The sequence below is a fragment of the Gopherus evgoodei genome, chromosome 19, assembly GCF_007399415.2.
Source record: "Gopherus evgoodei ecotype Sinaloan lineage chromosome 19, rGopEvg1_v1.p, whole genome shotgun sequence".
Taxonomy (NCBI): Eukaryota; Metazoa; Chordata; order Testudines; family Testudinidae; genus Gopherus; species Gopherus evgoodei.
The window spans coordinates 20,840,447-20,867,717 of record NC_044340.1 but is presented as its reverse complement, the minus strand read 5'-3'; the positions used below and the strand labels follow the sequence as shown (position 1 = coordinate 20,867,717).

The window sequence follows — 27,271 nt, the reverse complement described above, 5'->3', positions numbered from 1 at the left end:
AGTCACCTTCTGGTTTCTCCCCATTAGACCAAGGCAGGAATATTTATAAGCAAACTAACATGGTTTCACAATCTTTAAAAACATTTCTGCTACTATTGAACAGGTCTGAAACAATGGAGAGGCACAAGTCCTAAGTGGAGGGCTCTGTAAACACCCCTGCTGTCAGCACAGTGCTATAGTCTGAGACCACATGTTCCTTTGAGGTGTGAAATTTCAACTCAGAACTGCAAATGAAAGAGACAAGAATACTCTCTCCTGTTTGACCAAGTGGGTTGGCAAAATAAAGAAAGGCAGAAGACTAGATTGTCACTTCTTTATTCTCATGTAGCTGGTACAAATCTCAGTCCTACATTCTAACAAGAATTCTCCATTGTACTTTCCCATGCAACTACAGGCCTTGGTATTGCACAGCTTTATCCAACCTGGATTGATTTCCACCACTAGAGAAAGATGGGGAAATACCTCAGCCCCAGTCCAGCCCCATTTACTGTCGCTGTAAGAGGCATAGCGTTGTAGGAAATGACAAACCAGCATTTCAGGGGAGGGGAGAGTTGTCTAAAGGACATCAAGTCAAACTGGACAATCTTTAACTCAACTCCCTAATTGTTTCACCTGCCTTAAAACGTGGGAGGTGCAAGAAAACATTGAGTGAAAAAAGACAAGTTTGAAAGGACATGAATCTAGTGTCCCCATTACTTGGTGTTTGTGCCGCACCCAGCACAAGAGGCCCTGATCTTGGCTGAGTGCCTCCACAATACAAGTAACAAAGACTCTATTAGGCTTTCACTAGCTCTTGTTTAATAACCCTCCGCCCAGGAGCTGGAACCAGCTGTGCACTAACAGAGGGAGAACAAGCTGGCACTAGCCCACAGCTTGGAACCAGTATGTAGGAGATCAGAGTTCAGGAGGCAGAGACAGGAAAGGAGGGTGCAGAACTGCTGTGGAGAGGAGATAATCCAGAGACAGTAACACCCACGCTGAGCATTGACATCGGGCTTTACATATTTTACAAGCACTGACTAACACAGCACACAGCTGGGGGTGCAGCAGCATTCATGGCCATGTGGGAGGGAGTTAGGTCAGCCTGCAGCTGGGGGCACAGGGGGAAGGGGAGCTAGAGATGGGGGACCAGGAGCACTCAAGGAGGGTTAAGGGCCAGAGTCCATTGGGGGCACTGCACAGAATCACTCAGCCACAGCAAGGAGGCAGCTGAGAACCCTTCTCAAGGGGCAGAGCAATACAGTTCAACAGTAGCCATATCTTGTGCATAAGAAGCCTCATGGGTCACCTTGCCTGTCTCCCGCCCCCCCGCAGGGCAGAGTATCTCCCCACTTACAGTTGTTGGAGTGTTGCAATGCACCAGCCTTTAGAATTCCCTGACTCGTTCTACCGTAACTGGCCAACCCGTCCTGACCCCTCACTCAATGACCTTCTCACTGCACTGCCTGGGTTACCCACTGCAGATACACATCCCAGGACTTCACACCTTTACCCTGCTCCCCTTAGATCCCCCACCGCCAATCCTCAAAAACACTGTCCTCTTATACAACTCTCAGAGAGACAGGGACAGCGCAACTGCACCCCAGCTCCTGGAGGCACACACCACTAGCCATATACAACTGTGAGAGCTTATCACCACCCCGCCTCTATTGCGTGCACTGTTTTGGCCTAACACCGAGGGCACCGTAAACGCCTCTAGGCAAACAGTGGGACTCTTACTTGGCTGTATGTCATCCTGTGGCCTGCCTAGAGAACAGCGGTGGGACAAGCCCCATGTCAGACGGGAGTGATTAGCCGAGGGAATGACTGTAGGTTTGGGTGACATATCAGCAGAAAGGAGACAGGGAAGATCCATCAATCATGTATCAAGTTAATTGCAGGGGTGGTGGTCAGCACCCACACAGGTGGGGAGGGGGCAGTGAAAACAGAAAGACGAACACCCAGCCTACACCCAGTGACAGTGCTCCCCAGGAAAGTCATCATTAGCTCACAGTCTGCATCTGCAGGTCCCGTTCCCTTGCCCGCTGCGACTCACCAAGACGCTGTCATGGCGAAGGCCGGCTGGCTCCTGGGGTGGCCAGTCCAGTGCACAAGCTGGCTGGGGGGTCCCAGACGCACAGAGGCAGCCCCGAAGGTGTTTTAGCCGAGCTCCAAGGGAGAGAGCCAGGCCGAGGCCTAAAGGGAGGCTGCTCATCAGCAGAGACTTCAAAGCAACAAGCTTGGAGCTGCAAGAGCAGCGTAACCAGCCTGCTAAGGACTCCACCCAAATGAGCCTTCCTGTCCCTTGTTCAGTGACACAGACACCAGCGCTCAGCCCTTTAGACCCAGCTGCTGACCCCCTGCCCAGGTCAGGGCCCAGCCCCCTCCTCCAGGCTCTGCCACAGGGAGAAGCTGGGGTTTTGTTTATTTTGAAGATAAAATAGCCAAGTTTTCAAAATGGAGATGGGAATGAGACCCAGTTCAAAGGGTTTGTAGGAGCGACTAACCCTTTGGATGCTGCAGACAAGGATGAGCCTGGAAATTCCCTCCCTGCCAGAAGACACCCCCCCTTCCACTCCTCTGCCCCATGAACTCCCCAGCAAGCATCCTGTCCCTCTCCCCATTTCCCATGTGACCAAACCCCAGCCGCCCCAATTCCCCCCTCCCTTGCTCAAGGCATTTGCAAGCACCTCCTTTCTATGCCTCTCCCAGCTGCTCCACCCACCCCCGTGACCCCACAACCTCTCCCAGCTCCTCAATCCTCTTACCACAAACCCCTGCTGCTGGTTCCCTCAAGTAACCTGGGCCCCTCTCTCTCGCTTCTGTCCTACTAAAAGTACCTAGCTTTCCACGAGTTAGCACTGGCCCCTGCTGCAGCTCCAGGGCACAGACCTGCTCCCACAAGGGCTCCACAGCAGGCAGGACATGCCCTGGCACGCCAGGTTAGTTATTACGTGGACATGGGGCTGCTACCTCCTGCCCAGTCAACTGCTGCCACATGGCCAAACAGTGGAGCTGGCCCAAGAGCGCCGGTTCACCATGGAGGAATTAATTCCAGATCTAGCAGCTCATGGTGGCACCAGCATCTATCCCACAAGGGGCCCCAGTGAACCTAGCTTGGCATTGCAGTGCACTGAGGGAGGGAAGTCCTGTCCTACACCCATTTCAGATAGGCCCAGACGCTTAGAGACGCTGGATGTGCCCCCCCTGCTCCCACCCGCCTCGTTGGGTGCGCGAAGCCAGAAAGATGGGAAAAACGAGCACCTACATCCCACCGATGGGCACTAGGACACTCCAGCACTGAAGACGGCGTGAGGGTGCTGGAGCCCCAATTAGCACCCACAAATCTGAGATTTGGGCCCACAGGTCTCAAACCTGGGCTCTGTCTCAGTCTCTGGACTCCAGTTCCCTTCCAGTCAAACACTTGCTCTCCCTGTGCCCTGCTCAGACCCCCGGCTGGGGCTATGATACGTGGGGATGGGCTTGTAACTGAGGGCCAGCACAGACACCCTGACAAACATGGACATGTCTCTGAACCTCTGCACCCAGACAGCGCTACTGAGCAGGGAGCAGGCTAGTGTGGATCCAGGGAGCCACCACAACAGTGACCGAAAAGCTTCTTGTTCACAAGGAAAACCGACACAACGACACATAAGGAAGGGATCCCGGCCATATCTATTTCTTCTCCTGCTTGTGCTGCTGATATTTCCTGTAGTGAGTCTGGATGGTGACGGCAGCCCGCTCGGTCGGGTCACACAGGCACTTGCTGCTTGAATCAGGAACCACGTTACCTAGGGAGATGGGCAAAGAACACGATGAATCCAACAGCCTGGGCATGTGCCAGTGAAAGGCACCAGCAACAGCCCTGCCGGCTGAGCTCTAGATCCACAAGGCAGGGACAGCAGAGCCCTGCCGGCGCGTCCCCGCTGACCACTCCTAGGGACGAGAGGGAATTCACTGTACATGGCCTGGGCCAGCTTCTGCCTTGCCAACACCACCACCACAGGACCCCGTTCGTGCCAACACTCAGTGGGTCTCCTGGCACAAGGGTGCTTGTCCACTGGGAACAACCCTTTTCACTGGGGCTACAAGTCAGACATCAGCTGGCAACGGTCAGTCACTGCCAAACAGGACTGACCATAACTGACCAGCCTCGAGGCAATGGGGCGCTAGGGCCTTTGGCCAAGACTGGTTCCAGCCTCCTGCCCCCGAGTGATGGGCAGACCTCGGAGCCGGGAATTCTGCTGCACTCTTACACAAGCCCCTACGTGTCTGGGAGGGGCAGGGCCGGCAATCAACACCCAGGGGTTTTAGGTGCTAGGCATCTCTAATTCCATGCTGACCACCCACAGGCCTCTGCTCCCGCACAGTCATGGATGCAGGGCCCTTATCTGCCACCCATCCACACGACATCCTTAATCGGCTGCTCATCTCTCCAGGCCAACACAAACAGGCTGCCACATTTCTGCAGAACAAAACCTGCCCAGCCAGGTAACCAGGGCTGACCTAGGGTTCTTAACCACACCTATCCCCCCTCCTGCCCCAAGGCGGTCTCGTTAGTGTGCGCTGGGGAGTCCCGAATGGCCGACAAGGATGGGAATTGCTCACAGAGGACAGCGTTCAGGGAACTCAACTCTAAAACACAACTGGAAGGAGAATCCAGTTCTCTTTTTAACTGTGAATTTAGCACTGGGGAGAGTAGCTGGGTTGATGACCCTGGAGAGACTCATGCCCCTTATTCAACCACAGATCAGACAGCAAAGGCCACCATGGCCCACTGAATTCTCAGCACTTCTCTTAGCATCAGGAAGCCTCTGACAAGGTCCCACATCAAAGGCTCCTAAGCAAAGTACGCAATCATGGCACAAGGAGAGAAGGTTCTCTCATGGATCCGGAACTGGGTCAAAGACAGGATACAAAGGGCAGGAATTAATGATCAGTTTTCACAGTGACAAGTGGCAAAAGCGGGGTGTCCCAAGGATCTGTACCAGGACATGTGTTGTTCAACGTATTTATGAATGATCTAGAAAAAGGGGTAAACGGCGAGGTGGTAAAATTTGCAGCCAATCCTAAATTACTCAAGACTGTTATAACCTTATTCCCAGATTCTGGACCTTAGCGTCCAAAACTTGGGGGTTAGCATGAAAACCTCCAAGCTTAGTTACCAGCTTGGACCTGGTACTGCTGCCACCACCCAAAAAATTAGAGTGTTTTGGGGCACTCTGGTCCCACTGAAAAACCTTCCCTGGGGACCCAAGACCCAAATCCCTTGAGTCTCACAACAAAGGGAAATAATCCTTTTTCCCTTCCCCCCTCCAGATGCTCCTGGAGAGATACCCAGACACAAGCTCTGTGAAACTACGCAGAGTGATTCCCCCTCTCCGTTCCCAATCCTGGAACAAAAGCACTTTCCTCTTCACCCAGAGGAAATGCCAAATCAGGCTAGCAATCCAACACACAGCTCTCCCCTTGATTTCTTCCTCCCACCAATTCCCTGGTGAGTACAGACTTAATTTCCCTGAAGTAAAGAAAAACTCCAACAGGTCTTAAAAGAAAACTTTATATAAAAAAGAAAGAAAAAATACAAATGTTCTCTCTGTATTAAGATGATACAACACAGGGTCAATTGCTTAAAAGAATATTGAATAAACAGCCTTATTCAAAAAGAATACAAATCAAAGCATTCCAGCACTTATATTCATGCAAATACCAAAGAAAAGAAACCATAGAACTTACTATCTGATCTCTTTGTCCTTACACTTAGAAACAGAAGACTAGAAAATAGAACTACTTCTCCAAAGCTCAGAGGAAACAGGCAGACAGACAAAAGACCTCTTACACAAACTTCCCTCCACCCAAAGTTGAAAAAATCCGGTTTCCTGATTGGTTCTCTGGTCAGGTGTTTCAGGTGAAAGAGACATTAACCCTTAGCTATCTGTTTATGACAAAGACAGTTAACGTTCAAAGTGGACTGTAAAGAGTTACAAAGGGATCTCACTAAACTGGGCAACAAAATGGCAGATAAGTGAAAAGTAATGGAAAACATAACCCCAAATATATCTAGAAAAAGATGGGGTCTAAATCAGGTGTTGGTACTCAAGAAAGAGATCATGGAGTCATTGTGGATAGTTCTCTGAAATCAAAGTGCAGCGGCAGTCAAAACAGCGAATAGAATGGTAGGCAGCATTAGGAAAGGGAGAGATGCAACAGAAAATATCTTAATGCCACTCTGTAAATCCATGGTATGCCCACACCTCAAATCCTGCATGCAGTTCTGCTCGCCCCATCTCATAAAAGATATATTAAAACTGGGAAAAGTACAGAGAAGGACAACTAAAATGACTGAGGGTCTGGAACAGCTTCCATATGAGAAGAGAGTAAAAAGACTGAGACTGTTCATCTTAGAAAAAAAAGAGATGACGAAAGGGTGAAATGACAGAGGTCTATAAAATCATGAATGGAGAGAGAAAAGTGACTAGGTAAGTGTTATTTCCCCTTCACATAACACAAGAACAAGGGGTCACCCAATGAAATTAATAGGCAGCAGGTTTAAAACAAACAGAAAGAAGTAGCAAAGGGTCCTGTGGCACCTTATAGACTAACAGACATATTGGAGCATGAGCTTTCGTGGATGAATACCCACTTCCTCAGATGCATCAGAAGCACTTCTTCTCACAATCCACAGTCAATCTGCGGAACTCATTGCCAGGGGATTTTGTGAAGGCCAAAAGGTATAACTGGATTCAAAAAAGAACTAGATACATCCATGGACAATAAGTCCATCAATCGCTGTTAGCCAAGATGGTCAGGCATGGAACTCCATTGTCTGAGCAACCCTAAATCTCCAACTGTTAGAAGCTGGGACTGCACAACAGGGGACGGATCACTTGATAATTGTCCGGTTCCGTTCACTTCCTCTGGAACACCTGGCACCAGCCACTGCCAGCAGACAGGATACCGGGCTAGATGGACCACTGGTCTGATCCAGTGAGACCAGCACACGGGGGTCACTTACACCTGCTGTAGCTCCAGGAACTGTTCCCCGGACTGAACCAAGAACTACAAGTCTCCTTACATGCAGGTCACAGAACAGACATCACCTGGTAATAGCTTCTGGTCACCACCAACCTAGTCTGGATTTGAACTAGGACCACAGACCCTGGGCTGTGACTAGCCTATTGACAGTCCCCTGAACCACACAGCCCCTCCGCCAAGGCAGTGAATTAATAGCTGGCATTCGAGATACCTCGGCTGCTACGCAGCGCTGTCTTGCTTGCTGTATTTGTACCCCAATGGCTGAGCTTGGCTTCAGAGCCCTCTCGCTCATCTGTGGCCACATCATCATCTACATTGCAAGCAGCTTTGTGCCGCTACTGCATCTCGGAGGCAGCCAGAGGAAGGAAGGGAATCCTTTTGCTGGAATGATGCTAAGCCATTAAATTTCCAAGGCGTACCACACCCAGCACGCTCAACAGAGCAGCTAGAGGAGATGGGAAGGTTACTCCCAGGGGCAGTTAAACACAGAGAGACTAGGCGGGATTCTGGGTACCCTCTGCTATTCTAACCCTGCAGGCCCTGTTTGCTCTATTGCACATAGCCGCTTCACAAGTCCATGCAGCATCTGGTAATTAATCACCTGGGCTCTATGGAGTCGTACAGGGCACTTCCAAGGCAAGGGACTATAGTTTATTTCATGTGATGAAAAATGCAGCTCTGCCAGGAAGGTTGCACGCCCCGGGACTGTAGAGACCAGGGAAGCTCTTGATACACTGCACAAGTTCTGTTCAATTTCTGAGAATATACAGCAAGAATGCTGGGTGAGGGCCTCTGAGATCCCAGACTGATTGTCACCCCAAATACTCCCCACTTCCAGGGCTGGGGGATAACCCAGAACACGAGGCCAAGTGACCACTGTTGCCATGAAGGAGACGAGCTGCCCAAGACAGAGTCATGGTCCTGCATGTTTCACATCCCTCCAGAGCACAGAGGGAGCACAGAACCTGTTACTCACACTAAACAGAGCCTTCAGTTTGGATGAAGATCTCACTGCAGCTTTCAGGGAGTGCCCTGCCCTCTCTGGAACAGAAAGCTCCCAGAGGTTTGCCCCATTTTAGCAAGAGACCTGTTTTTTCTGCACCCTGTAGACAGAAATGAAATAAAGCCACAAAGCTAGCTGTGCCCAGCAATGGGGACGGGTCATTTGAACCCATCACAGCTAGGGGTTGGAGCGGTGCCTGTGGGACTTGTCAGCCATCACCCAGGTAATGGGGTAAGCAGAGGAGAATTATTTCAGGGCTCTCCCTTCGAGTCCTTTGGTCAAATCAGCCTCTGTCTGCCATATATTCTATAGAGAGGCCATCATGTAAGGCACCGAGTCCCTGTTCCAATGCAGGGGAAACCCTTTTTCCATCACTGACTAAAAACAAACACCAGGTGCTATCAAGGACAAAATCCAGGCTCCCAGCACAGGCCACAAGTTCAATGAGTTTGCTGTTCTCAGCCTATTTTTTCAGGAATCTACACCATAGCTCTGTTCCAAGTGCATGGTGCAGTCCCCGAAGGGCCACAGAAATGGCACATACCCACTTTGCAAGGGTCTGTATGGCCAACATCCAGGTCAGAGAAGCGGTGCAGCGAGCAAGTGAAACAGAAGGGAAAACCCACCCTCGCTCTCCGCCAGCACTAATCCCACTCTTTAGACAGCTGTGCTCCCCAAAGCCCTCCCCGCCTTTCACCACTGAGCACAATGCTCACTCGCTGGCACGCCCAAAGAAGTGTGGCACTCTACAAGAATAAAGCTCTCATGCTGATAAATGGGAGCGCTCCCTGCCCAATGCTTAATGTTGCATTAGGGAGGTATTGGGAAATTCAACAGAAACGGAATCAAAGCAGCAGTGTTCTTTTAAGCGAATGTGTCACAGCTAAGCACCCCCCTAACCGCGATCAGACATCCCGGTGCCAGATGCTGCTGTATAAACTCAGCAGTGTCACCTGAACCCATTTTTATTCACAGTGTAAAAGAAACTGCAAAGTAAAAGACACTTAGAACAGCTCGCACTGGGAATCAGCTCCTGCCTGCCTGCTCACAACAGGCCTCGTCGCCCATAAATCCTGCTCTCGGCACCATCAAACGCCAGGAAGGCGGATGGAGGGCAGGGACGGAGGGGTGGAGTGACACGTGGCATAAACCAGGAATAAGCCCCATCTGTGTGGACTGTTGACGGCTCTTAAAGAAAAGCACCAGTCAAAGGATCTCTGCGGGGCTGCGCAGACACCGAAGCCATCGATAACGCTGCACTGCTGTAACCCCACAAGTCCAGTTCTCAGCTGGGAAGCAGCCAAAATATCCCTGTTAGGGTGAAAGTCACTTAGGCCTTTGTGGTTTTCACTGCTCATCACTGCAGGTTACAGAACAACAAACAGGTGCAGCAAAAACCAGCTGGCCGATCAGTGTGGATCCCTGCACTTGGCACGCCCAACCAGAAGGCTACACTGCCCTCTCTCATATGGAACTATGGAGAACATTTCGCCCTGAGACAGCACTCTCCACCTTCAAAGGATCAGTTGCCCTGCAGAACGACCTGGGAGGTAGGTCAGGATTACCAGCTCCATTTCAGAGGGGGAAACCGAGACCCACAGAGAGGAAGGGACTTACCCAAGGCCATAGGCGAGCCAGGAATAGGATTCAGCAGTTCCTGACTCCCAGCGCTACGGAGCCTGGCATCCTGGATTGTTACATGTTAATTTTATGGCAGGCACACAGGGACCTGGTGACCCATGTAACTATGCTGGGCCTTAGGGACAGAGATGACCGGCAGCTCACACAGGTGAGAATGCTCAGGTGCTTACGTCAGACCACGTCATTACCCTGTAGCCCTTTTTCGGCCACGCTAGTCCTATTCCATCTGATGCCAGCCTGGAGAGGAGGGACAATGGGATCCCCAGGGGCTAGTTACTTAGGCCTCATTTGAACTAGAACGTTGCACTCATGTAACTAAAACCATTTTAGAAACTAGTTTAATTAACAAGCCCAAATCCTTTGTAGAGACACTGAAATGGGGTTCCGAGATTCAGGTCAGTGCAGCCCAGTCGATTCTGTACAAGCTAACCTGACAGGCATTACTCTAGTTTAACCAACTACGTTTCCAAACAGACTGAGTTAAGTCAGCGCATCTTTCTTGTGCAGACAAGGCCGTGCAGCTGGCCAAGAGCCTTGGGAAAATCGGATAGCCACAAGGCACGCTTGGGAGTGCTTTAAGAGGGTTAGCAACAGGGAAATTTTAACAGTCTACCTCGATTTCAAAGGGCTGGCCATTGGAAAAACAGGAACAAGAGCTGAATGATGACGCCCGTAAGCTCCCAATGGCTCGTCAAGGCCCCTGCCAGAAAGCAGCATGAGACACTGGATCCGAAACACTTGCAAGTCACAGCAGCATGTCTAACACTTCTGTGCCAGCTCCATGCTAGAGCACCGACCATCTGGTCAGAAGCACGAAGCCACACGGCCCAAACCTGCCGAGCACCAGGCCCTGCTGTGGAAGGGGTAGGGAAAGGGTGGCCAAGACCATAGCAAGAAGCATCATCTGCTCTGCTGAATGTGGCTTTCCTGAAGGAGGCCCATGAGCAGCTGGAATTCAGCCCATTGGCCCACCAGGCCTCCAGAGAGGAGTCGCCAGACTGGATTCCCTGCCAAAGTTCCTGTCCAGAACAGGACCCTGCATCTTCCTCAGCAGCAGCCTCCAATCCCCCTCGACTCAGCACACAGCTCAGCAGCACGTTCCAGCCCTGCACTGCAGACAGCATCAGTGCACCAGCCTTCATCCGATTACTGCCTGAGCTGCACTGAGAATAGAAGTGGACAAATCCTATTTGCTGAGCACTTGATTTCTTTAAAGGCAGCAGAATTTGAGGACATTTCAAAGTGGCTCCTGCCAGGCAAGGAGGGAAGAGGATGAGGCCCTGGGAAAGAGGGACCTTCTGACACCCATCTCTTTCCATTGCAAATTCAGCTGGGTGGGTTTGCAGGAGGAGATACAAGCACATTACAGACGTGCTGGAAGTTCAGTCTGCACAGCACAGAGCTCTGCACCAGCTGGACAATGGGTCAGAGCTGCGAGGCTCCAAAAGGATACCCAAGGTTGAGCATCTGGCTATTGACGCTGCCAGCTATAATTAAATACAGTCGCCTTCCTGCCTGGGATCCTGCACACACTCCCAGATGCTCTGGCTGGAGGTACATTCTAATCAGCACAGAAAATGATTAAAAATTAATTAAATGGAGTGTGCCGGCTCTGCTGAGTCGGAGCAGTGCTGCTCGGGGGTGCGAATCCCTCCCGCAAACCCAGCCTTGGTCCGGTTAGTTAACATCTCAGCAGGTCCCCGATCCAGAAGCATGCTGCACACTCACCTTTCCGCGAGTAAATGCTGTCGTGCCGAGAGCTCCCACCTTTCTGGAAATAAACAAAACAGAAATAGGAAGAGAGTTAGTTCTGTCCCCATAGGATGGTCCCTGCCAGGCACTGAAAGGAGGCAGGGCTGGTTTTAAATCTCCATTGCTCACAGTGACTCCGAGACCCTGACTATATTATAGTGGTCCCTGTAGAGGGGCACCATGGAGTAACACTTAAATTAATTAATATTTGTGAAAGCACTTGGAAGGCAGAGTTCTAGAAAAGGCTCCTGTTTTAAAAAAAATCAAGTTTTTGAAAACAAGATTTCTTTACTTTGTTTCCCTGACATCTCAGGAGATTAAATTTGCATTATCTAGCCTCATTCACGCCTGAACATGCAGTTCAGAAGAAAGAAGACAGTGAAACTGACCAGGCAAGTTTCACTGTCTACCACTCACGCCCTCGCAGGATGCTGCAATGCCTAGGGTGCAGGCTCTGCAGGGATGCTTCCATCCAGCCGTTTTAATGTACTTAAACCCCCCCAAACCTTTCTACCTGGCACTCTCCCTTTAGCGATGCTCTTTCTTGCCCTTTGGAGAAAAAGAATCTCTCCCCCACAGACTTGGTTTTGAGCAGATGGTTTCGCTAACAAGTGCGCCCTGCTTTTTCATTACAAATAAAAATATGCCCATTTGTATCATTACCAACGTGGTCACCCAATCCCACATGCAAGAATCAGACGTTCCACAGCTGTCTAACCCAGAGCCTGGGAAACCTGGCCAAGCGGTCCCCCACTACTAGTTATTTGTCACGTTTCAGGCACGGAAGACCCTTCGTTCCAATAAATAAAATAGTAACAAAGAGGAAGCTGCTGCGGGAACTCTCCAAGGCATCTGGAATACAGCGGGTAATGGTTTATTGCCATCCCTTGGCATACAGAAAAGGCCATGGACTTCCACAAGGTCTGGCAAATTCAGCCAAGGCACAGCTGCTCAGCTACTCTTACACTCCTTAGCCAGCCACAGCCGTGAGGGAAATGCTCTGTGCTCACAGCAGCCGCTGGCTGCGCACGCACCTACCGCTGGGGAGCTGTGACATGTGCGACCATGGAGTGGAACTGGAGATCTGCTTCTTTAGCTACAGAGGCCCGAGAGCCGCTTCATGCCCTACCCTAGAATTTCTGCCCAGGAGTGGCAAGGAGGCGTTTAAGGGGAGGGGGATTGGTGGTAGGCCCAAAGGCAGTGGAGGCTGGAGGAGAGAAAGGCAACTCTCTTCCAGGAAGATCAGTCCTAGTTCCAGTTTCCACCAACTCAGCTTCCTGTCTCCCTAGGCAGAGAGATTCCAGTGAGACCTCAAGGCCTGATGGCATGCTACCGGCAGCACAGCACAGCACAGCACAGCTATCAACACAAGGCTCTTGTACACAAATATCTCCCCTGTGAGAAGGGACGGGTGTTTGCTTGGACTCAAGACTTCGCTGACTTGTTCCCAGATTGACCACGGAGCCTTGGAGTCTTTATTCATTTTAGTCAGCTGGTGAAATTCACATTGGTGTCCTGAAGGAACTAGCTGAAACAATCTGGGAACCATTAGTGATCATCTCTGAGAACTCCTGGAGGATGGGTGAGGTTCCAGAGGCCAGAGAAGGGCAAACCTAGTACCTATCTTTAAAAGAGGAAACAAGGAGAAACCAGGGAATTATAGCCCAGTTAGACTAACTTCAACACCTGGAAAGATACTGGCACAAATTATTAAGCAACCAGTTTGCAAGCCCCTGGACGATAATAGGGTTATAAGTAATGACAAATCCATGTCGGCTAAGAACAAATCATGCCAAACCAACCTCATTTCTTTCTTTGACAGGGTTACTGGAATAGTGGATGGGGGAAAGCAGCAGAGGTGAAGATCTTGATTTTGGTGGGGCTTTTGATGCCATCACATGGGATAGTCTCAGAAACAAACTAGAGACATGTGGCTTAGATAAAATTATCTGAAGATGGGGACAAAACTAGTTGAAAGACCGTGCTCAGAGAGTAGACACCAATGGTTTGCTCTCAAAGTGGGAGGGTGCCTTTAGTGGTGTCAGGCAGGGGTCAATCCTGGGTCTGGTACTATTCGATATTTTCATTAATGATTAGGATAATGGAGTGGAGAGTTTGCTTATAAAATGTGCAGATGACACCAAGCTGGGAGGGGTTGCAAGCACTTTGGGGGACAGGAGTAGAATTAGAAATGACCTTGAAAAAGTCAAGAATTGGTTTGAAATCAACAAGATGAAATTCAATAGAGACAAATGCAAAATACTACACATAGGAGGGAAAAATCAAATGCGCAACTACAAAATGCAGAATGATGGGCTGGGGGTGGTACTACTGAAAAGCATCTGGGGGTCAGAGTGGATCGCAAATGGAATAGGGGTCAACAACAGGATGTAATCGCAAAAAAAGGCTAAGATCATTCTAGGCTGTAGTAAGAGGATTTGCTGCTCCACATGCTGGATTCAAGGTTGTGTTTACCGACCAAAACTATGCCAACGACGCTGCCGTGCTTGCAGTGAGGTCACAGAATTTCAGCCTTGCCCTCCAAATTTTTCAGGATGCCACCTGCACTATGGGGTTGAACAGACGTCCAAGATCCAGACCCTTGGAGCTGGGCCACCAGAACTCCTCGTGCAGGCGGGGTCGAGTTCCATGGAGAGCGTTGACAAGTTCATCCATCTAGGCTGAAAACAGAGTTCAAATGATCACAGCAAACCAGATGTACTTTGACTAATAGGTCTCATTGCCTCCTGCATGAAGTCCATGTCTTGCTTACGGGTGCAAAAATGTCTGTGCTGAGATGAATTTCAGATCTATCAAACCTGTGTACTACCATACTGTTATACAGACCAGAAACCTGGACCCTCTTACAGGCAAACTTGGAGCAGCTAGAGGCGTTGCTGCAGCACCAAATCCTGAGCATTAAGTTGTTTGACTTTGTGCAAAAATCACAAAGATCTGACCTTCCTTCAGTTGCTCAGTTTACTCAAAAGCGGTATTGGAAGCTCTTCAGCCACATCACCAGGATAGCAAAAACACCCAAGCACATCGTGCTCTCGAGCTCTCCATCGACATCCCGCAGGGTCAGCCCAGAGATAATGGATCTGCTGAACTGAGCCAGATCTGGGAACTTCACTACACAATGCCTGGTGCGACACCATCAACCATGGTCATTCTGGCCGGTACAACGGTGCTTAGTACCCTAGGCATGTTTGCTGATGAGGGTGGGCTAGCTTGATTCACTGTTGTGTTATTGTGCTCTCACATTTTTTTCCTTCTCCAGGCACAGACAGAGAATTATGGTCATGTCCTTCCCCTGAATTATTTCCTATCACATACATTAACACACCTCCCACAATGGCTCTTCTCTGGAATTCACCTTTTATCTCTTAGTAGAGTCCAGACCACATTGTTCATTCTGAAAGTTCACACATGATTCACCTCCACAATTCCCCTGGGACCTGACCACCAGTTGGATTCTTTCTGTCCCACACAGGTTTGCCGCCTTCTCCTCTGTCCTTAAACACCCTCCCTCGAGTGTCCCCCCTCTGCCTTCCTTGCCTCTGTCTAGCTAAACCCTCCTCAACAAAACCCTACCCAAAAAATAAAATAAATAAGTTGTTTCATTAAGATAGGGTTTGCAAACCCTCATTTGGTTCCCTTAGCCTTTATGGTCTATATTTTCCACTGCCCTGTCTGCCAGGTCTATGTAGACCATAAACTCTTCAGGAAGAGAGAGTCTCTGGTTCTGTGCTAGTATGCGCCTCACACAATGGAACCGCAGCGGTCCCTAGGTGGGGTCCCTAGGTAACCACCACCATTCAATTATAAATTATACGAATCATTATGTTATCACCAGCAATGCAGATTCTGCAGCTGGAACTCGGAACCATTTGGCTGGAAGTGGAGGACGGTTTAACGAATTCCAGCTTACTACCCTGCAGCAGTGCTGGCTCTGCCGGCTAAGAGGAACAGGCACCTGCTTGTGTCAGTGGAGCCGAGGAGATTAGGGGTAGTGACCAGGTCTCTTTCTCCAGAGTCACAGCTGCATGTTAAAGGGCACGTTCACTAACAATTCAAAGCCCAGCGTTTGCCTCCCGAGACCCACATTTCCATTCCCGCGCCCACACTAGCAGGGATGCTGCAAGTGGGATTGGCCATCACCGTCAAGCCGACAAGATACAATTCTGTTCTTTGGGTGCTGAATGTCCACGGCTCGCCCTGTCCTGTGGCTCACTACCCAGAAACACTCAGACAACTGACTACAGAACATGGAGGTGACTCCCCAGCTGCGCTCCAGGAAATGTCTGAGCAGGTTAGAAGTGCCGGGTGTTTCCTCACTTACCAAACAGGAGAGCATTTGTCATTGCAGCACCCACGAGGAAATACAGCAAGCGCTGGATTTGCAATCCTGGGCCCAGCTAGCCTGCATGCTTGGACTTCATATTGTTGTGTGTTGTGGCAATGCATGGATGGTCCTCCAAGATTCATCAACCCACAGGCTCCAAAGCCCAGAAGGGCCCATTGTGACCATCCAGGCTGACCTCCTGTTTAGCACAGGCCAGGGAACTTCCCCCAAATAATTCCCAGAGCAGATCTTTTACTAAAACATCCAGTCGTGATTTTAAAACGGTCAGAGACGGAGAACACACCACTGCCCTTGGGAAATTGTTCAATGGTTAATTCCTCTCACTGTTAAAAATGTACTCTGTATTTCCAGTCTGAATCTGCCTAGGTTCAACTTCCAGCCTTTGGATCGTGTCCCACCTTCCTCTACTAGACTGAAAAGCCCATTATCAAATATATGTTCCCCTGGAGGTATGGACAGACTGCCCTCTAGTCACCCTTAGCCTCTCTCTGTGAAGCTAATTCCATTGAGCTCCTTGAGTCTATCGCTATCAGGCAGGTTTTCTAATCCTTCCTGTGGCTCTTCCCAAACCCTCTTCAGTTTATCAGCATCCTTCTGAGATGGTGGGCTCCAGAACTGGACACAGCATTCCAGATCAGGAGCCCATCCTGGTGGGCTCTGCACAGAGACATCAGGAGAGACAGCCCCTGCTCTCTGGAGCGGACAATCGACATAGACAAGACAGACACAGAGTGAGAGGGGAAACGGAGGCGCAAGACGGGGAGTGACTGGCCCAAAGGCACGCAGCAGGTCGATGGCAGGAGTCTTTCAACACCTACTCCAGTGCCCTACCCACTGGGCCACCCTGCCACATCCCTCTCACGAGACACTGCACGAGCCCACCTCGGGCTGGGCTGCTTGGCTTGTGGCCATACAGCATCATGTTGCTACGCTTCTAGCTGGGGGCCGTCGGCCCCTCCCCATGACTACAAAAGGAGACAAGGAGAGTGACACGTACCCCACAGTCCCGGCTGGCTCGGCGGCTCTGGGTCACATACTGGACCTGCCATGGCAGCGGCTGGTACACGAGATAGGGCAGCGGCTCCTCGTGAAACAGGCTGGTTCTGAGCTGGATTGTGGAGCAAGGCAATGCCGGTCAGAGAGACTCGTCTGTACACGGCCCCGCTGCCCACTTCCAGGGAGATTAGCAAGAGCCAATGCTAATGTTTGCACCGTGCACACAACTCCTTCCTCTCCCTTAGGTCCTGTGACATCCTCGCCACATGCCTGCTGCAGGAGAGGGCCAGCACCCCACTGTACACATGGGAACTGAGGCCCAGTGAGACTAAGGGACTTTCCCACGCTCACACAAGAGGTCTGGGGCAGGGCAGGGCAGGGCGGAACTGACCCCGTATCCCCAGCTAGCACTGGAACCATTGGGCCTTCCTGTCTCCGCGAGTGACGCAGGCTCGTCGGCCACTCGCCAAGCGGACCTGGCCAAGTAGGAGCAGCAAAAAGACAGTTACATTTACACTTCGTAACCTGAGGTAACGCACCGTCCAAGTGCCAGGTGTTACTCAGATGCCAGCCCAGAGCCGGGGGGCAGTTTTGTGGCCCATCTGGGATTAGGCTAAGACTCCCAAACCTATTGAGAGGCCGTAACGTCTGCAATCCTTTTGCCTGCTGCTAATGCCCAAAGCCCCTTTTGGACACACAAGTCTTCCACTTGTGACATCACAATCGGCTGCCACGGAGATGGTTCCGAGGTCACAGGCAGCAGATTAGGAGAAGATGGGCCCGGTGCCACAGGCAGGCGCACAGTTACAGTTTGCCATGTGGCATCAGGACGTTCCGCAAGGCCCACGGTGGGGCGGGCACAGAGGCTGGAGCTTATTGCCAGGTGTGTTCTGCTCACAGGAAAAAGGCTCCTGCCCTGTGTTTCCCCCTGGGGTGCACTCCCGGGACAGCTCACACTGCATGCAGAGGAAGCATGTCTGCCGGCAGCTAAGTGCATGGCCTTGGGAAAGCCCTTCCCTTTGCCCGACTGTGGGGACACCACCTGCCTCTTCGGGCATCACAAGGCTGAATTCATTAACATTGGTAAAGTGCTTTGAGATCCAGGACTGGCTGGCGCCAGAGAAGAGTCTACAGAAGAGGGACGTATGGTCAGTGCAGCCAGATTTCCTCCTCCCCCAGCAGGGGTGTTTCCTTAAACAGTCAGTAGGGCCAATAATTACATAACGGGCTTGGAAATTGACACCGTTTGGGAGAAGAGAAATTAGTGTCTTTTCAGCCAGCCCAGATTGCCCTCTACAGAGAGCAACTGAGAGGCTTGACCACAAAGTAGATAACTCAGATTTGAGCTGGGGGACCTCCACATGAGGCAGAGCCGTAGCCCCAGACAAGGGAAGGGTGGGAATCTGCAGTCTTACCCCCAGCCCCATGAGCTCAGTCCCCAGTAGTCAGATTTGCAGAAGCAGCAGCCATCTCCAGGGCAGAGCCCGGGCTCACACTGGCTCCAGCGCATGCCCAGGTGAAAAAGCACAGCACTGCTTGGCAGAGCTGTCACTAAGGATGATAAACACCCAAACAAACACTGTGGAAGACTTGCTTTGGTTACTAATGCCACTGTACTGGAGAGGATCTCGCAGCTGCTTTCCATGACCATCACCTACATCATGTTCTCTCTAGCCACACCGCTGGAATTTGAAAAGGGGGGAAACACCCACTGTGTGAGATTAATGGAGCCCAGGGAATAGCGGGCATCCCCAGGCTTGCAGCGTGCCCAGACAGTGCCAGCTCTGTGACGCACAGCCAGTGCCACCTGATTTGGAACCCCTGGCCATGAACCCCACCTTTCCAGGCTGAGCAGGAGGCTCCGCTGGGCTTGGTCGCCAAGACATGAAGAAGGGAGGCCAGAGGCTGGGGGAGTTCCAAGCCAACAAGAACCAGAGTTCCTCATGTCCCTGACATAGCAACACCTCACACACTCTGAATTAACTGAATAACAAGCTCCCTAGAAATAAAACCCAGCATGACACCAAGCAAGCCCGAAAGCCCAGCCTGGACTCACCTGTCCCAACGCTCTCACCATGAAGAACAGCGCAGTCATCAGTGTGGCCAGCATGGTTGGACTCCACAGTGGGCTACCCCCTCCTACAGGTAACAGAAAACTCTTTCGTGAGAGAGACCCGACTGCCTCAGTGTCACCAGCAACTGAAATGGCCCCTTCTCTGGCTGCAACAGGGCAGACAACCTCCCAACCCCTTAATGAGCTTAGCGCTCGTTCTCCTGCTGGATTAATTGTTTGCTGTCCTTTCGCTCTTCTAATTGCTGGGGCTTGTCCAGCATATAAGGCACCAGTGCATCCTCTTCAGCCACCCCCTTCAAGAAATGAATGGACCCACCGAGTGAGGATTTAAAGAAACAGGGATGCGGCAAAGTCAGGCGCTGGTCTGTGGCTTGTGGGATTACAATAGCACAGCAATGCCTCTAGCACCCAGTCAACACCTGCTTTTCAATTAGGGATGGGGATTTTTAGGGCTTTGCAATGCTCCCTGCATGGCCAAAGCTGCTGACAGGGCTGGGGGAGAAGGGACCTGACTTCTTCGATTATTGCCATGACAAATTGATGTGTATCAGACCAACATACACCTGGATAGCCGGCAGGGTGCTCTCTGCCCAGCTCCCCACAACCCCACCTGAGCTGGAGGGGGGCAAACCCCAAGATACAGTGCAAGACACTGACATTTAATTAGGCTTTTAATTGATTTTTCAAATGTAATTAGCAAAGGCTGGGGTGAGAGAGTCCTCTGCCAAAGCATGGCACGGAGCCTCTTGCTGAGCCAGCAATAAGCACCATAGCTGCACACAACCCAGACAAGGGGCCCCTCCAACCAGCAGGCCACCAGTGGTCACAGAAATAAAAGAACCATTTACTTCCCCACGTGGAACTCGGCATCACTCTCCTTCTTAACACGAGGTCAGAGAAAACACAGCCCGGAAAGCTACTTCCAAAGCACTTTGATACTAGAGTGATGGGTGCTGGACACAGCCCCTCAGGAGACCAAAGCTGTGCAGGGAGAGGCAGACAGGCAGCTAGCTATCCCCACAATTACTTGACTTACCTCAAGGAGAGAAGCCCCAGGAAAGGACAGCCTAGAGTAATACTCCATCAGACTTCTGCTGTAGCTGCCCTGCCCCCTCACTCCCACACACACTTTTTAACAGGTTTCAGAGTAGCAGCCGTGTTAGTCTGTATCCGCAAAAAGAACAGGAGTACTTGTGGCACCTTAGAGGTTAACACATGTATTTGAGCATAAGCTTTCATGGGCTAAAGCCCACTCGGCCCAAGAAAGCTTATGCTCCAACACTTTTTAAGGTGTCTCGACTGCTCAAACCCCCTGTTCAGCCTCCCAGCCCAGCAGGCCTTTCATCACAGAAGGATCACAAGGCACTTGACGGAGTGGGCTGAGTGCAGGAGTGAGGATGGCAAAGCTGGAACTAGATGGAAGAAGAGAGACCATCGAACCCTTGAAATAGACTCCTTTCTCCCCCCCCGGCTTAGTTTCCTTGGCCCTTCTATTGCAGCATCTCATCCACTATGAATCACTCTCCCCTTGGGCAAAATCCAGCTCTTTAACAAGTTTTACTTCCCAAGAAGAGCTGCTTTTCAGTAGTTGTCAGAGCTCCATATGGCCCTAATCGGGGCAAAGAAAGAGGAGGAGCCAACGCTTCCCTCTGGATTTCTCCCTGGCAGCCAGTGCCCATGGGAGACCAGCTCAGGAAGAAACAGGAGTTTCAACAGCACAGGCAAATAGTCTTCTCACCTCACTGGGAGCACCAGTGGACACGGTTCTCTTCTGCCAGCTCCACACAGGACCGTGGCTTCCCAACAGTGGTGGGAGCACGGAAAGAAGCAGGCCCTTGGAGAAGAGCACAAACACCCCACATTCAACCAACTGCTGTGGGAGTCACCAGGGGCTCTGCAAGGACACTGGTTTCTAGGCAGACAATCAGGCTTCACCTGGTCTATGCTTCACAGGACACGGACAGTTTTACACATCACCATCCTGGGACGCGGGCTTTTGTCATGAGTTGGCCCTTTCCCCTGGTGCTGCCGGCAGGCACTTTACCTGACACATGGGAGCAGCCTTGAGTCAGGTTGGCCATGGTTTGGGTGTGCTGCACTTTGACCTAGGGAAGAAAGGAGGCAGCAGAAGCAAGCATAGCTGGCCCCAGCTGACTGATCTCTGCAGTAGCAGCAGCAGAGGTCACTGGGGTGAGCAGAGCACAAGGCAGCGGTGTGCTGGGGCAGTTGGAGGCAGAAGAGAAGGCTCCTGGCACCAGTGGTGGGCTGATGAACAAGAGCCAGGGAGCCACAGACCGGCCATTCGGGAGCTATCGCACAGTCAGCCGTATCACAGTAGTTCATGACACACATCCAGCACCATGCAGCCCTTAGACCCGGAACGAGCGATTCTGATACAGGCTGGCTCTCGATAAGCCCCGGGGCTTCAAGGGGATGGTCGACAAGTCAAGAGCACTCCTTCACGGAAAACCATGCAGGGCAGCACAGAGGATAGTCATCTGACTGACAGAAGGACTCGAAGGGGAAGAAAAGACAGTGGTAGGAAATGAGAAGGAAAGAGAAACCACGAGGAAAAAGGGGGCACCAATCCTGCCTGATACTCAGTGAAATGGCTCTCTCAGCGATCCAATCAGCAGCCTTCGGAGAGAGCAGGGTGCCGAAATAGCACTTGGGAAGTCAATGCTGTTATAAAATAAATGTAAAAGTCAATAGTGACAGCCAATCCGCAGTTACCCAACTGTAGCACATCCCCAGGTGCCAGCCAGCTGCCCGGGGCGCTGCTGAGAGGTGGTCCCCGCCAAGTACCACATAGCACAGGCACAGCTCTGTAGAGACCCCACCACACCTTTAAAGAGCGTGGTTGTAATTAATTCCCCCCTCAGCCTTGTTCTATTCCAGCCAGAGACACCTCTCCCTCAGCCCTCCAGCTGGTATCACCCTGGTCTCTTCCAGCACACCTGCCCTACCACCTTGGCACAAGCTTGGAAGGAGAGAGCCACTGCAGAGGTGCATGGAAAGGGGTGGGAGAGACACCCCTGAGAAAACCTGGCTCAGGGCTGCCCACAATGAGTTTCCTACTGGCTGAAAGCTGCATGGACACCATCTCTTGTAGCTCCATTTCCTAGCATTCTAGTACCCCATTTAGCATCCTGACCAGATAACGAATAGACTTGTTTGTGCAGCAGTCTTTGAATTTGACAGGATAACAGCAATACAACTTGGAGAGGAGTGAAGGAAGTGTCTGAACGTGAAGAGCAAGGTGGGTACCAGGGCTGGGTTTGAGGGAGAGAGACAAACATCTCAGCTGGAAAAGACAAAGCTGCAAACACCACCATTGTACAAAATAGATCTGTGTCAATTTAATTTGCATACAAAAACGGATACAGCTTAAAGCATCACAAGGGGCAAGGGGGAAAAGAAATCTGCGACAGAAACACAGTAATTTGGTTACTAAAATAGTCTTTTACCCACACGAAGAATATACGCTCTATAGAACGCACAGGTCTAATTCCATGTCTTCTGCTGCGTGTGCTTTGGGTATAATGTACAAATGACTGCAGAGGGGTTCAGTGCCGGGGAAAGCTAGGACAAGTGGGACTGTTAATAAAAATAGCTGAGGGCTGCCATGTGGTTTTCTCAATAGCTGAGAGAGACTAAAAGCAAAATCCCCGCAGGCAAGGATTTGTGTGATCTGGTACAGCGGGCAGGAAACCTACATAACGATCCATTCTTTCCTGGCGGTGGTTCTCAGTGGTCACTCAAGGCCTCTCGGTCAGTCTGTACTGCTAAATGTGCTCTAGGGTTTCTTTGCTTAGGCAAGGACATCAATCAGCATGCTGTGTTATATCAGCAGTGCTTTTGGGAGTCACCTGCCCTCAGTTTACCAGCAAGGAAAGGGGTAAGAGATGCTAGTGCCAGACCCTGTGAACACAAATCCACCCCCCTGGATCTGTCTGCAGAACCAGTCCAGAAGCCCTTGTTTAAGGAGAACAAAGTCAGGTACCTCACATTAAAAAAGTTGGGTATTAGTTAAAAAGTTATAAAATGTAAAAAGACATTTAGTCTTGCTTAAAAATTTAAGTAAATAATTTTCGGTTTGCGTGTAACACGTCCCTGAAGCATTTGCAACCCAAACTATTGCAACCAGGTATAGCGCATGAGAATCAGAAAGCAAAACGAACCAGACAAGGTCACTTTCTGTTTAAGCCTATCCTCACTATCCAAGCTGAGAAACGCAAACAGTATGAAAGGGTGGAAAGCTACAACTTCCAGTCCTCTCTGGTAGGAACTGTTTGAAGAATGATTTCTCATCCCTTTAATGCAGATTTTTAGTCAAACAATAATTGCCAGAAAGAAAAATGTTTAAAAAGCATAAATATCCCAAGCCAGCTTGGAGGGATGGCGGCTAATGACACAGCACCACATAGCAGCCGGAAATGCAGCCTCTACCCCCACCTCTGCACTTCCTCCTCACTGCCCTGACCCAGAACTGAGGCCAGGATAGGATGATATTTTTTAAAGGCTGCTTCAGGCAAATGCCAAATGGGTTTTTAATTTCCTCAAGGCAACAACTCAAGCTGCAGCCACTCAAAGGGACTGGCCCAACGCTGAGGAAAGCATCTCACAATGGACTTCAGTGGCCTTGGGACGGGCCCCCAATTGGGGAGCTGACAGATACTTGGCACCCTCCCTGCCGTACAATCCCATTGCTCACCTGCTCTGTGCTTTTTAGAGCTACGCTGTCTCGGAGGGCTGCCTCCTCAGGTTCAGGCGCTGCAGCATGAGCGAGTGCTCAGACACAGAAGTGCCTTTCCCACCCCAGAAAAGCAGCCTCTCCGGGGCAACGCTGGCTTGCACCACACTACTGAAACCAGCTGGAGGGGCCCAGCAAATGGAGGAACTTAAAAGCACGGGTGGCTGCAGTCAGAAAAGTGACCATGCAAAGCAGAAACGGCCTTATCCAACATGTCAGCCTCCACTCTGGCCCCGTCAGAGCCATTTCTCTGACCAAACCAGCTCTCTCCAACAAGTCCTGCAGAGCAGCTATAGACTCAGCAGCGAGCCGGCTCCTAGTCTGCCTTGTCGGAAAGGGCCCTAAGCCAGCCTAAGTCTGGAGCTGGACTCCCCCAGGGAGTGAGAGCACTTGGCTTGGGGGGGGCTCTATCTATTACTGGTGGTTATCCAAGGCCACACCTATTCATGTAGTTCCACTGACACCAGTAACAAAGGTGCATCGCTGGAGACCAGCCACAGACTCCTTCACGACAGCCTCCACCCACCATGTCCTCCAGCTGGCTCTCAGCAAATCCAGACGGGAGAGAATCCGGGCAGACTCCCACCACTGGCTTTTCCAATCATCCTGACTCAAACCGCACAGTTTGGGGGAGTGGGGAGGTCTCCTCCATCGCACCAGCCCTGTAAGCCATCCCCACCAGGCACCGTCTGGCCCTATGGCTTCTGCCCTGTCAAAAAGAAAGTGTGTTTGTTAAAACCCTTCCCATAGGCTTAGCCTCCACTGGCCCCTGAATACAAAACATTTTCAACTAGAAACAAACTCAACATTGGACATTAAAAAGAATCCTGACTATAACAGGAAAAGAAAACCAACTCCATTCGGTCAGGATGTGGTGCCCAGAAGCTCTGACTATATTGCTTTCGACTGTGCTCTTCCATGTAAAAATTATAGACATTTGCTTTTCATTCTCTCAAGCTCAAGTTTGTGCCACAGAGGCCGGGTCTGAGGTCACCTGCAACCTCTCTTGGTTGTGAATCCACAGTGCATTCTTTTCCTCTAGCAACAGTTTCCTGTTGGAATTCACCTCCTCCCCCGCAACAAGTTATTCCAAGTCCTCGGTGAGACACATTTCCATCAGGTGATTGCTGGAATACTAATGAGGGAACTGTTGATTTATTGAAGCCCTGATATTTCAGCACTGGATTAAGCAGTCTATAAAGTATATTTGGATACATTACAGGATTAGAAGAATTCACTTGGGAAGTCCACTTCCTTCCTCCTCCTGGAAAGAAACTTTATTTCAAGGGCAGAGCAAAAAGACAGATGAAAGACCATTGGGTAGCACTGCAACGCAATGTATTGTAAGAGGGAACAGAGGGCAGCTGTGTTGCTCTTTTGCCAGGCTGTCTCCTGGGGCACAGGGCTGGGAAGGCTCGGCCCCTCTCTGCTGGGGCTCCGTCACCTTTTAGCAGTGATACACTTTAATTTGGTTGTTTTCATCCAGTCCGAGCTGCACCAGGCCAGGGCTGCTGGCAAAGGGCTTCTGTGTGCGTGGAAAGAGAGGACTGGAAGTTCAGTGAAGGAAAAGCACTGCTTCCGTGTGAATTCAGCCTGCGTGAATGTAGACATGGGAGGAGGACATGTCACCAGCAGCAGGAATCAAGCCTCGTGCTCACATGTTGTATTCAGACCTCTGCACACAAATCAAATAGACTTAAAGCAGGATTATGGAACTCAAAGCAGCACTGGGCTCAAGACAGATCGCTCTATCACAGGGACCCAGGGATTTGGTGCCCATATCAACGTGCACTGCAGAGAGTTACAGCCGCAGCATAATGCTGTTCGAGAGCACGAGGAACCTGTTACCCCATTTAGCAGCACAGCGAGATCTCTTTCTAGTGGCTCTTCTCCCTTTGACTCAATTGCACAGCAGAATAACCATTGCTTCCCACTCCCGAGCGTCTCGCCAGAAACTGCCCACAGCACAAACAGCAGTGCTGTTAGATAGCTGATGGGGACCAGGTGGAGGAGGGAATATCTTTTACTGGGCCAACTTTTGTTGGGGAGAGATTGAGAGACACTTTTGAGCTACACAGAGCTCTTCTGCAGGGCTGGGGAAACTTATTCAGTGTCCCCCAGCTACATGCGAGGTGGAACAGATCCTTCAGCGTAAGCAGATAACACATATTTCTCTCTCCAACAGAAGCTGGTCCAGTAAAAGATGTTAGCTCACCACCTTGTGTCTCTAATATCCTGGGACCCACACGGCTACCCCACCACTGCAGATAGGGACCAGACTGACCCCAAGAAACTAAACCCTTCATTTCCCAGCTCCTCCTCTGCCATTGTTCCCGTGACCACCCAGAGCAGGGCAGTATCTCCATTAGTGCAGAATAGTGAGGCACAAAGAGAAGGGATTTGTCTAAGGTCACAGTGAGTCAAGACACAGCTGGGAACAGAATCCAGGAGTGCAGCCTGAGTCCACCTTCTGCTCAAACCACTAGATACACTGTCCCTTGCAGGGACCAAAACCAGGAGGCTCTGAGGTTTCACAGCCGCTGCTCAATGCTTTGCTGCTCCATAGTCACTCACCGCCTGCTTTCTGCTTCTACCGACAGCAGCACCAGGAGCGCAAAGAAAGACAAGACCAAAGCAAAGGATACACTTTTGAATCCTTCTTGAAATTTTCCAGCCATTTCTTGTTGGCATCAATCATTCCCTGGACACTAGTACTGTCTGTCTCAGGGCCTTGGAGCTGGGAACGCTGGAACAAGCCGATTTGCTCACTGTCAAGACAGAGAGAAAGAAAGGTATGGCAAGAAATGAGCCAACGGATTCGATTGAAACTGATGGGCGGCTGTGGAAATAGGCACAGCTTGATGCAACAGAAAGCAATCTCTTCTTGTCTCAGTGTCCTGCCCTCCGCTCCCCTGCCAGACTGGGAAGAAGTTTCAGCAGCCACCTAACTCAGCTGCTGCCATTCTCCTGGTCTCTCTAGCATCACAATGCCTCTGATGTTGGCAGGGACCCTGCATCCCCAGTTAACTCCATAGGAGTCTTCATTTACCCCATTATTCACTGCTGACAGGCAGCAGCAGTACACTCTTCTTCAGGAAGAAAGGGGGTAGGCAGCTCCCCACTAGTCCCTGCCCCTTCAGAAAAATGCAGTGTGTTGGGTAGCAAAAGTCCAGCAGAGAGAGAGACGCTAGGCTGAACTTCCACTTTCTCTAACTGGATTAAGATACAGGGGAGTTGCAGAGAAGAGAAAAGAAAAAGCTCAAGAAATTAAGCTCCTATCTCCCCAGAGGTGTTCCCCTCACTCCAGGTGCTGTTTTGCCAGGCACAAGTTCTATGGGCATGGGAAATGATTCTTAAAGGGACTGGACTGCTGTCAAGGTTCAGAAGAGCAGCTGTTCAGCAAAGAAGAAACACTAGCTCTGAGCCTGGTGTAACCCAGCCAGCAGAGAGCTGTGCTACTGAGGGGGTCCTGTGCCAGCCTGGAACTGCAGAATAGCAAGACTTCTGCAATGGACTAGACTTGGGGGTTGTACCCAGGAATCTCACCACATTTTACAGAGCAATCAGTTAGAATGGAACGCAGTAAATCGAGCAGAGCCAAGCAGCTGCAGCCCTATTGGACAAATTGCAGAAAGGCATTCTGGGAAAAGTTCCTGGGCGAGGGAGATTCTG

At 50.8% G+C, this 27,271-nt stretch overlaps 1 protein-coding gene across 9 annotated transcripts in view; it reads right to left on the bottom strand.

Moving 5' to 3' along the window:
* Positions 1 to 2,610: 2,610 nt before the first annotated feature.
* CEP164 (centrosomal protein 164) overlaps positions 2,611 to 27,271 on the bottom strand; it is a 124,313-nt gene continuing 99,652 nt past the window's right edge. For 2 of the 9 annotated variants that reach the window (XM_030538629.1, XM_030538631.1), the window contains 2 exons: positions 26,245 to 26,367; positions 20,711 to 25,146 (listed from right to left, as the gene is read on the bottom strand). In XM_030538629.1, the coding sequence (XP_030394489.1) occupies positions 25,047 to 25,146; positions 26,245 to 26,367 (223 nt within the window). In that variant the 3' untranslated portion in view covers positions 20,711 to 25,046. Of the gene's footprint in view, positions 3,771 to 11,386; positions 11,430 to 14,010; positions 14,092 to 16,773; positions 16,885 to 18,828; positions 18,912 to 20,094; positions 20,681 to 20,710; positions 25,147 to 26,244; positions 26,368 to 27,271 lie in introns of those variants that run through there. The other 7 variants (XM_030538627.1, XM_030538628.1, XM_030538630.1 and 4 more) reach the window with 7 other exon arrangements.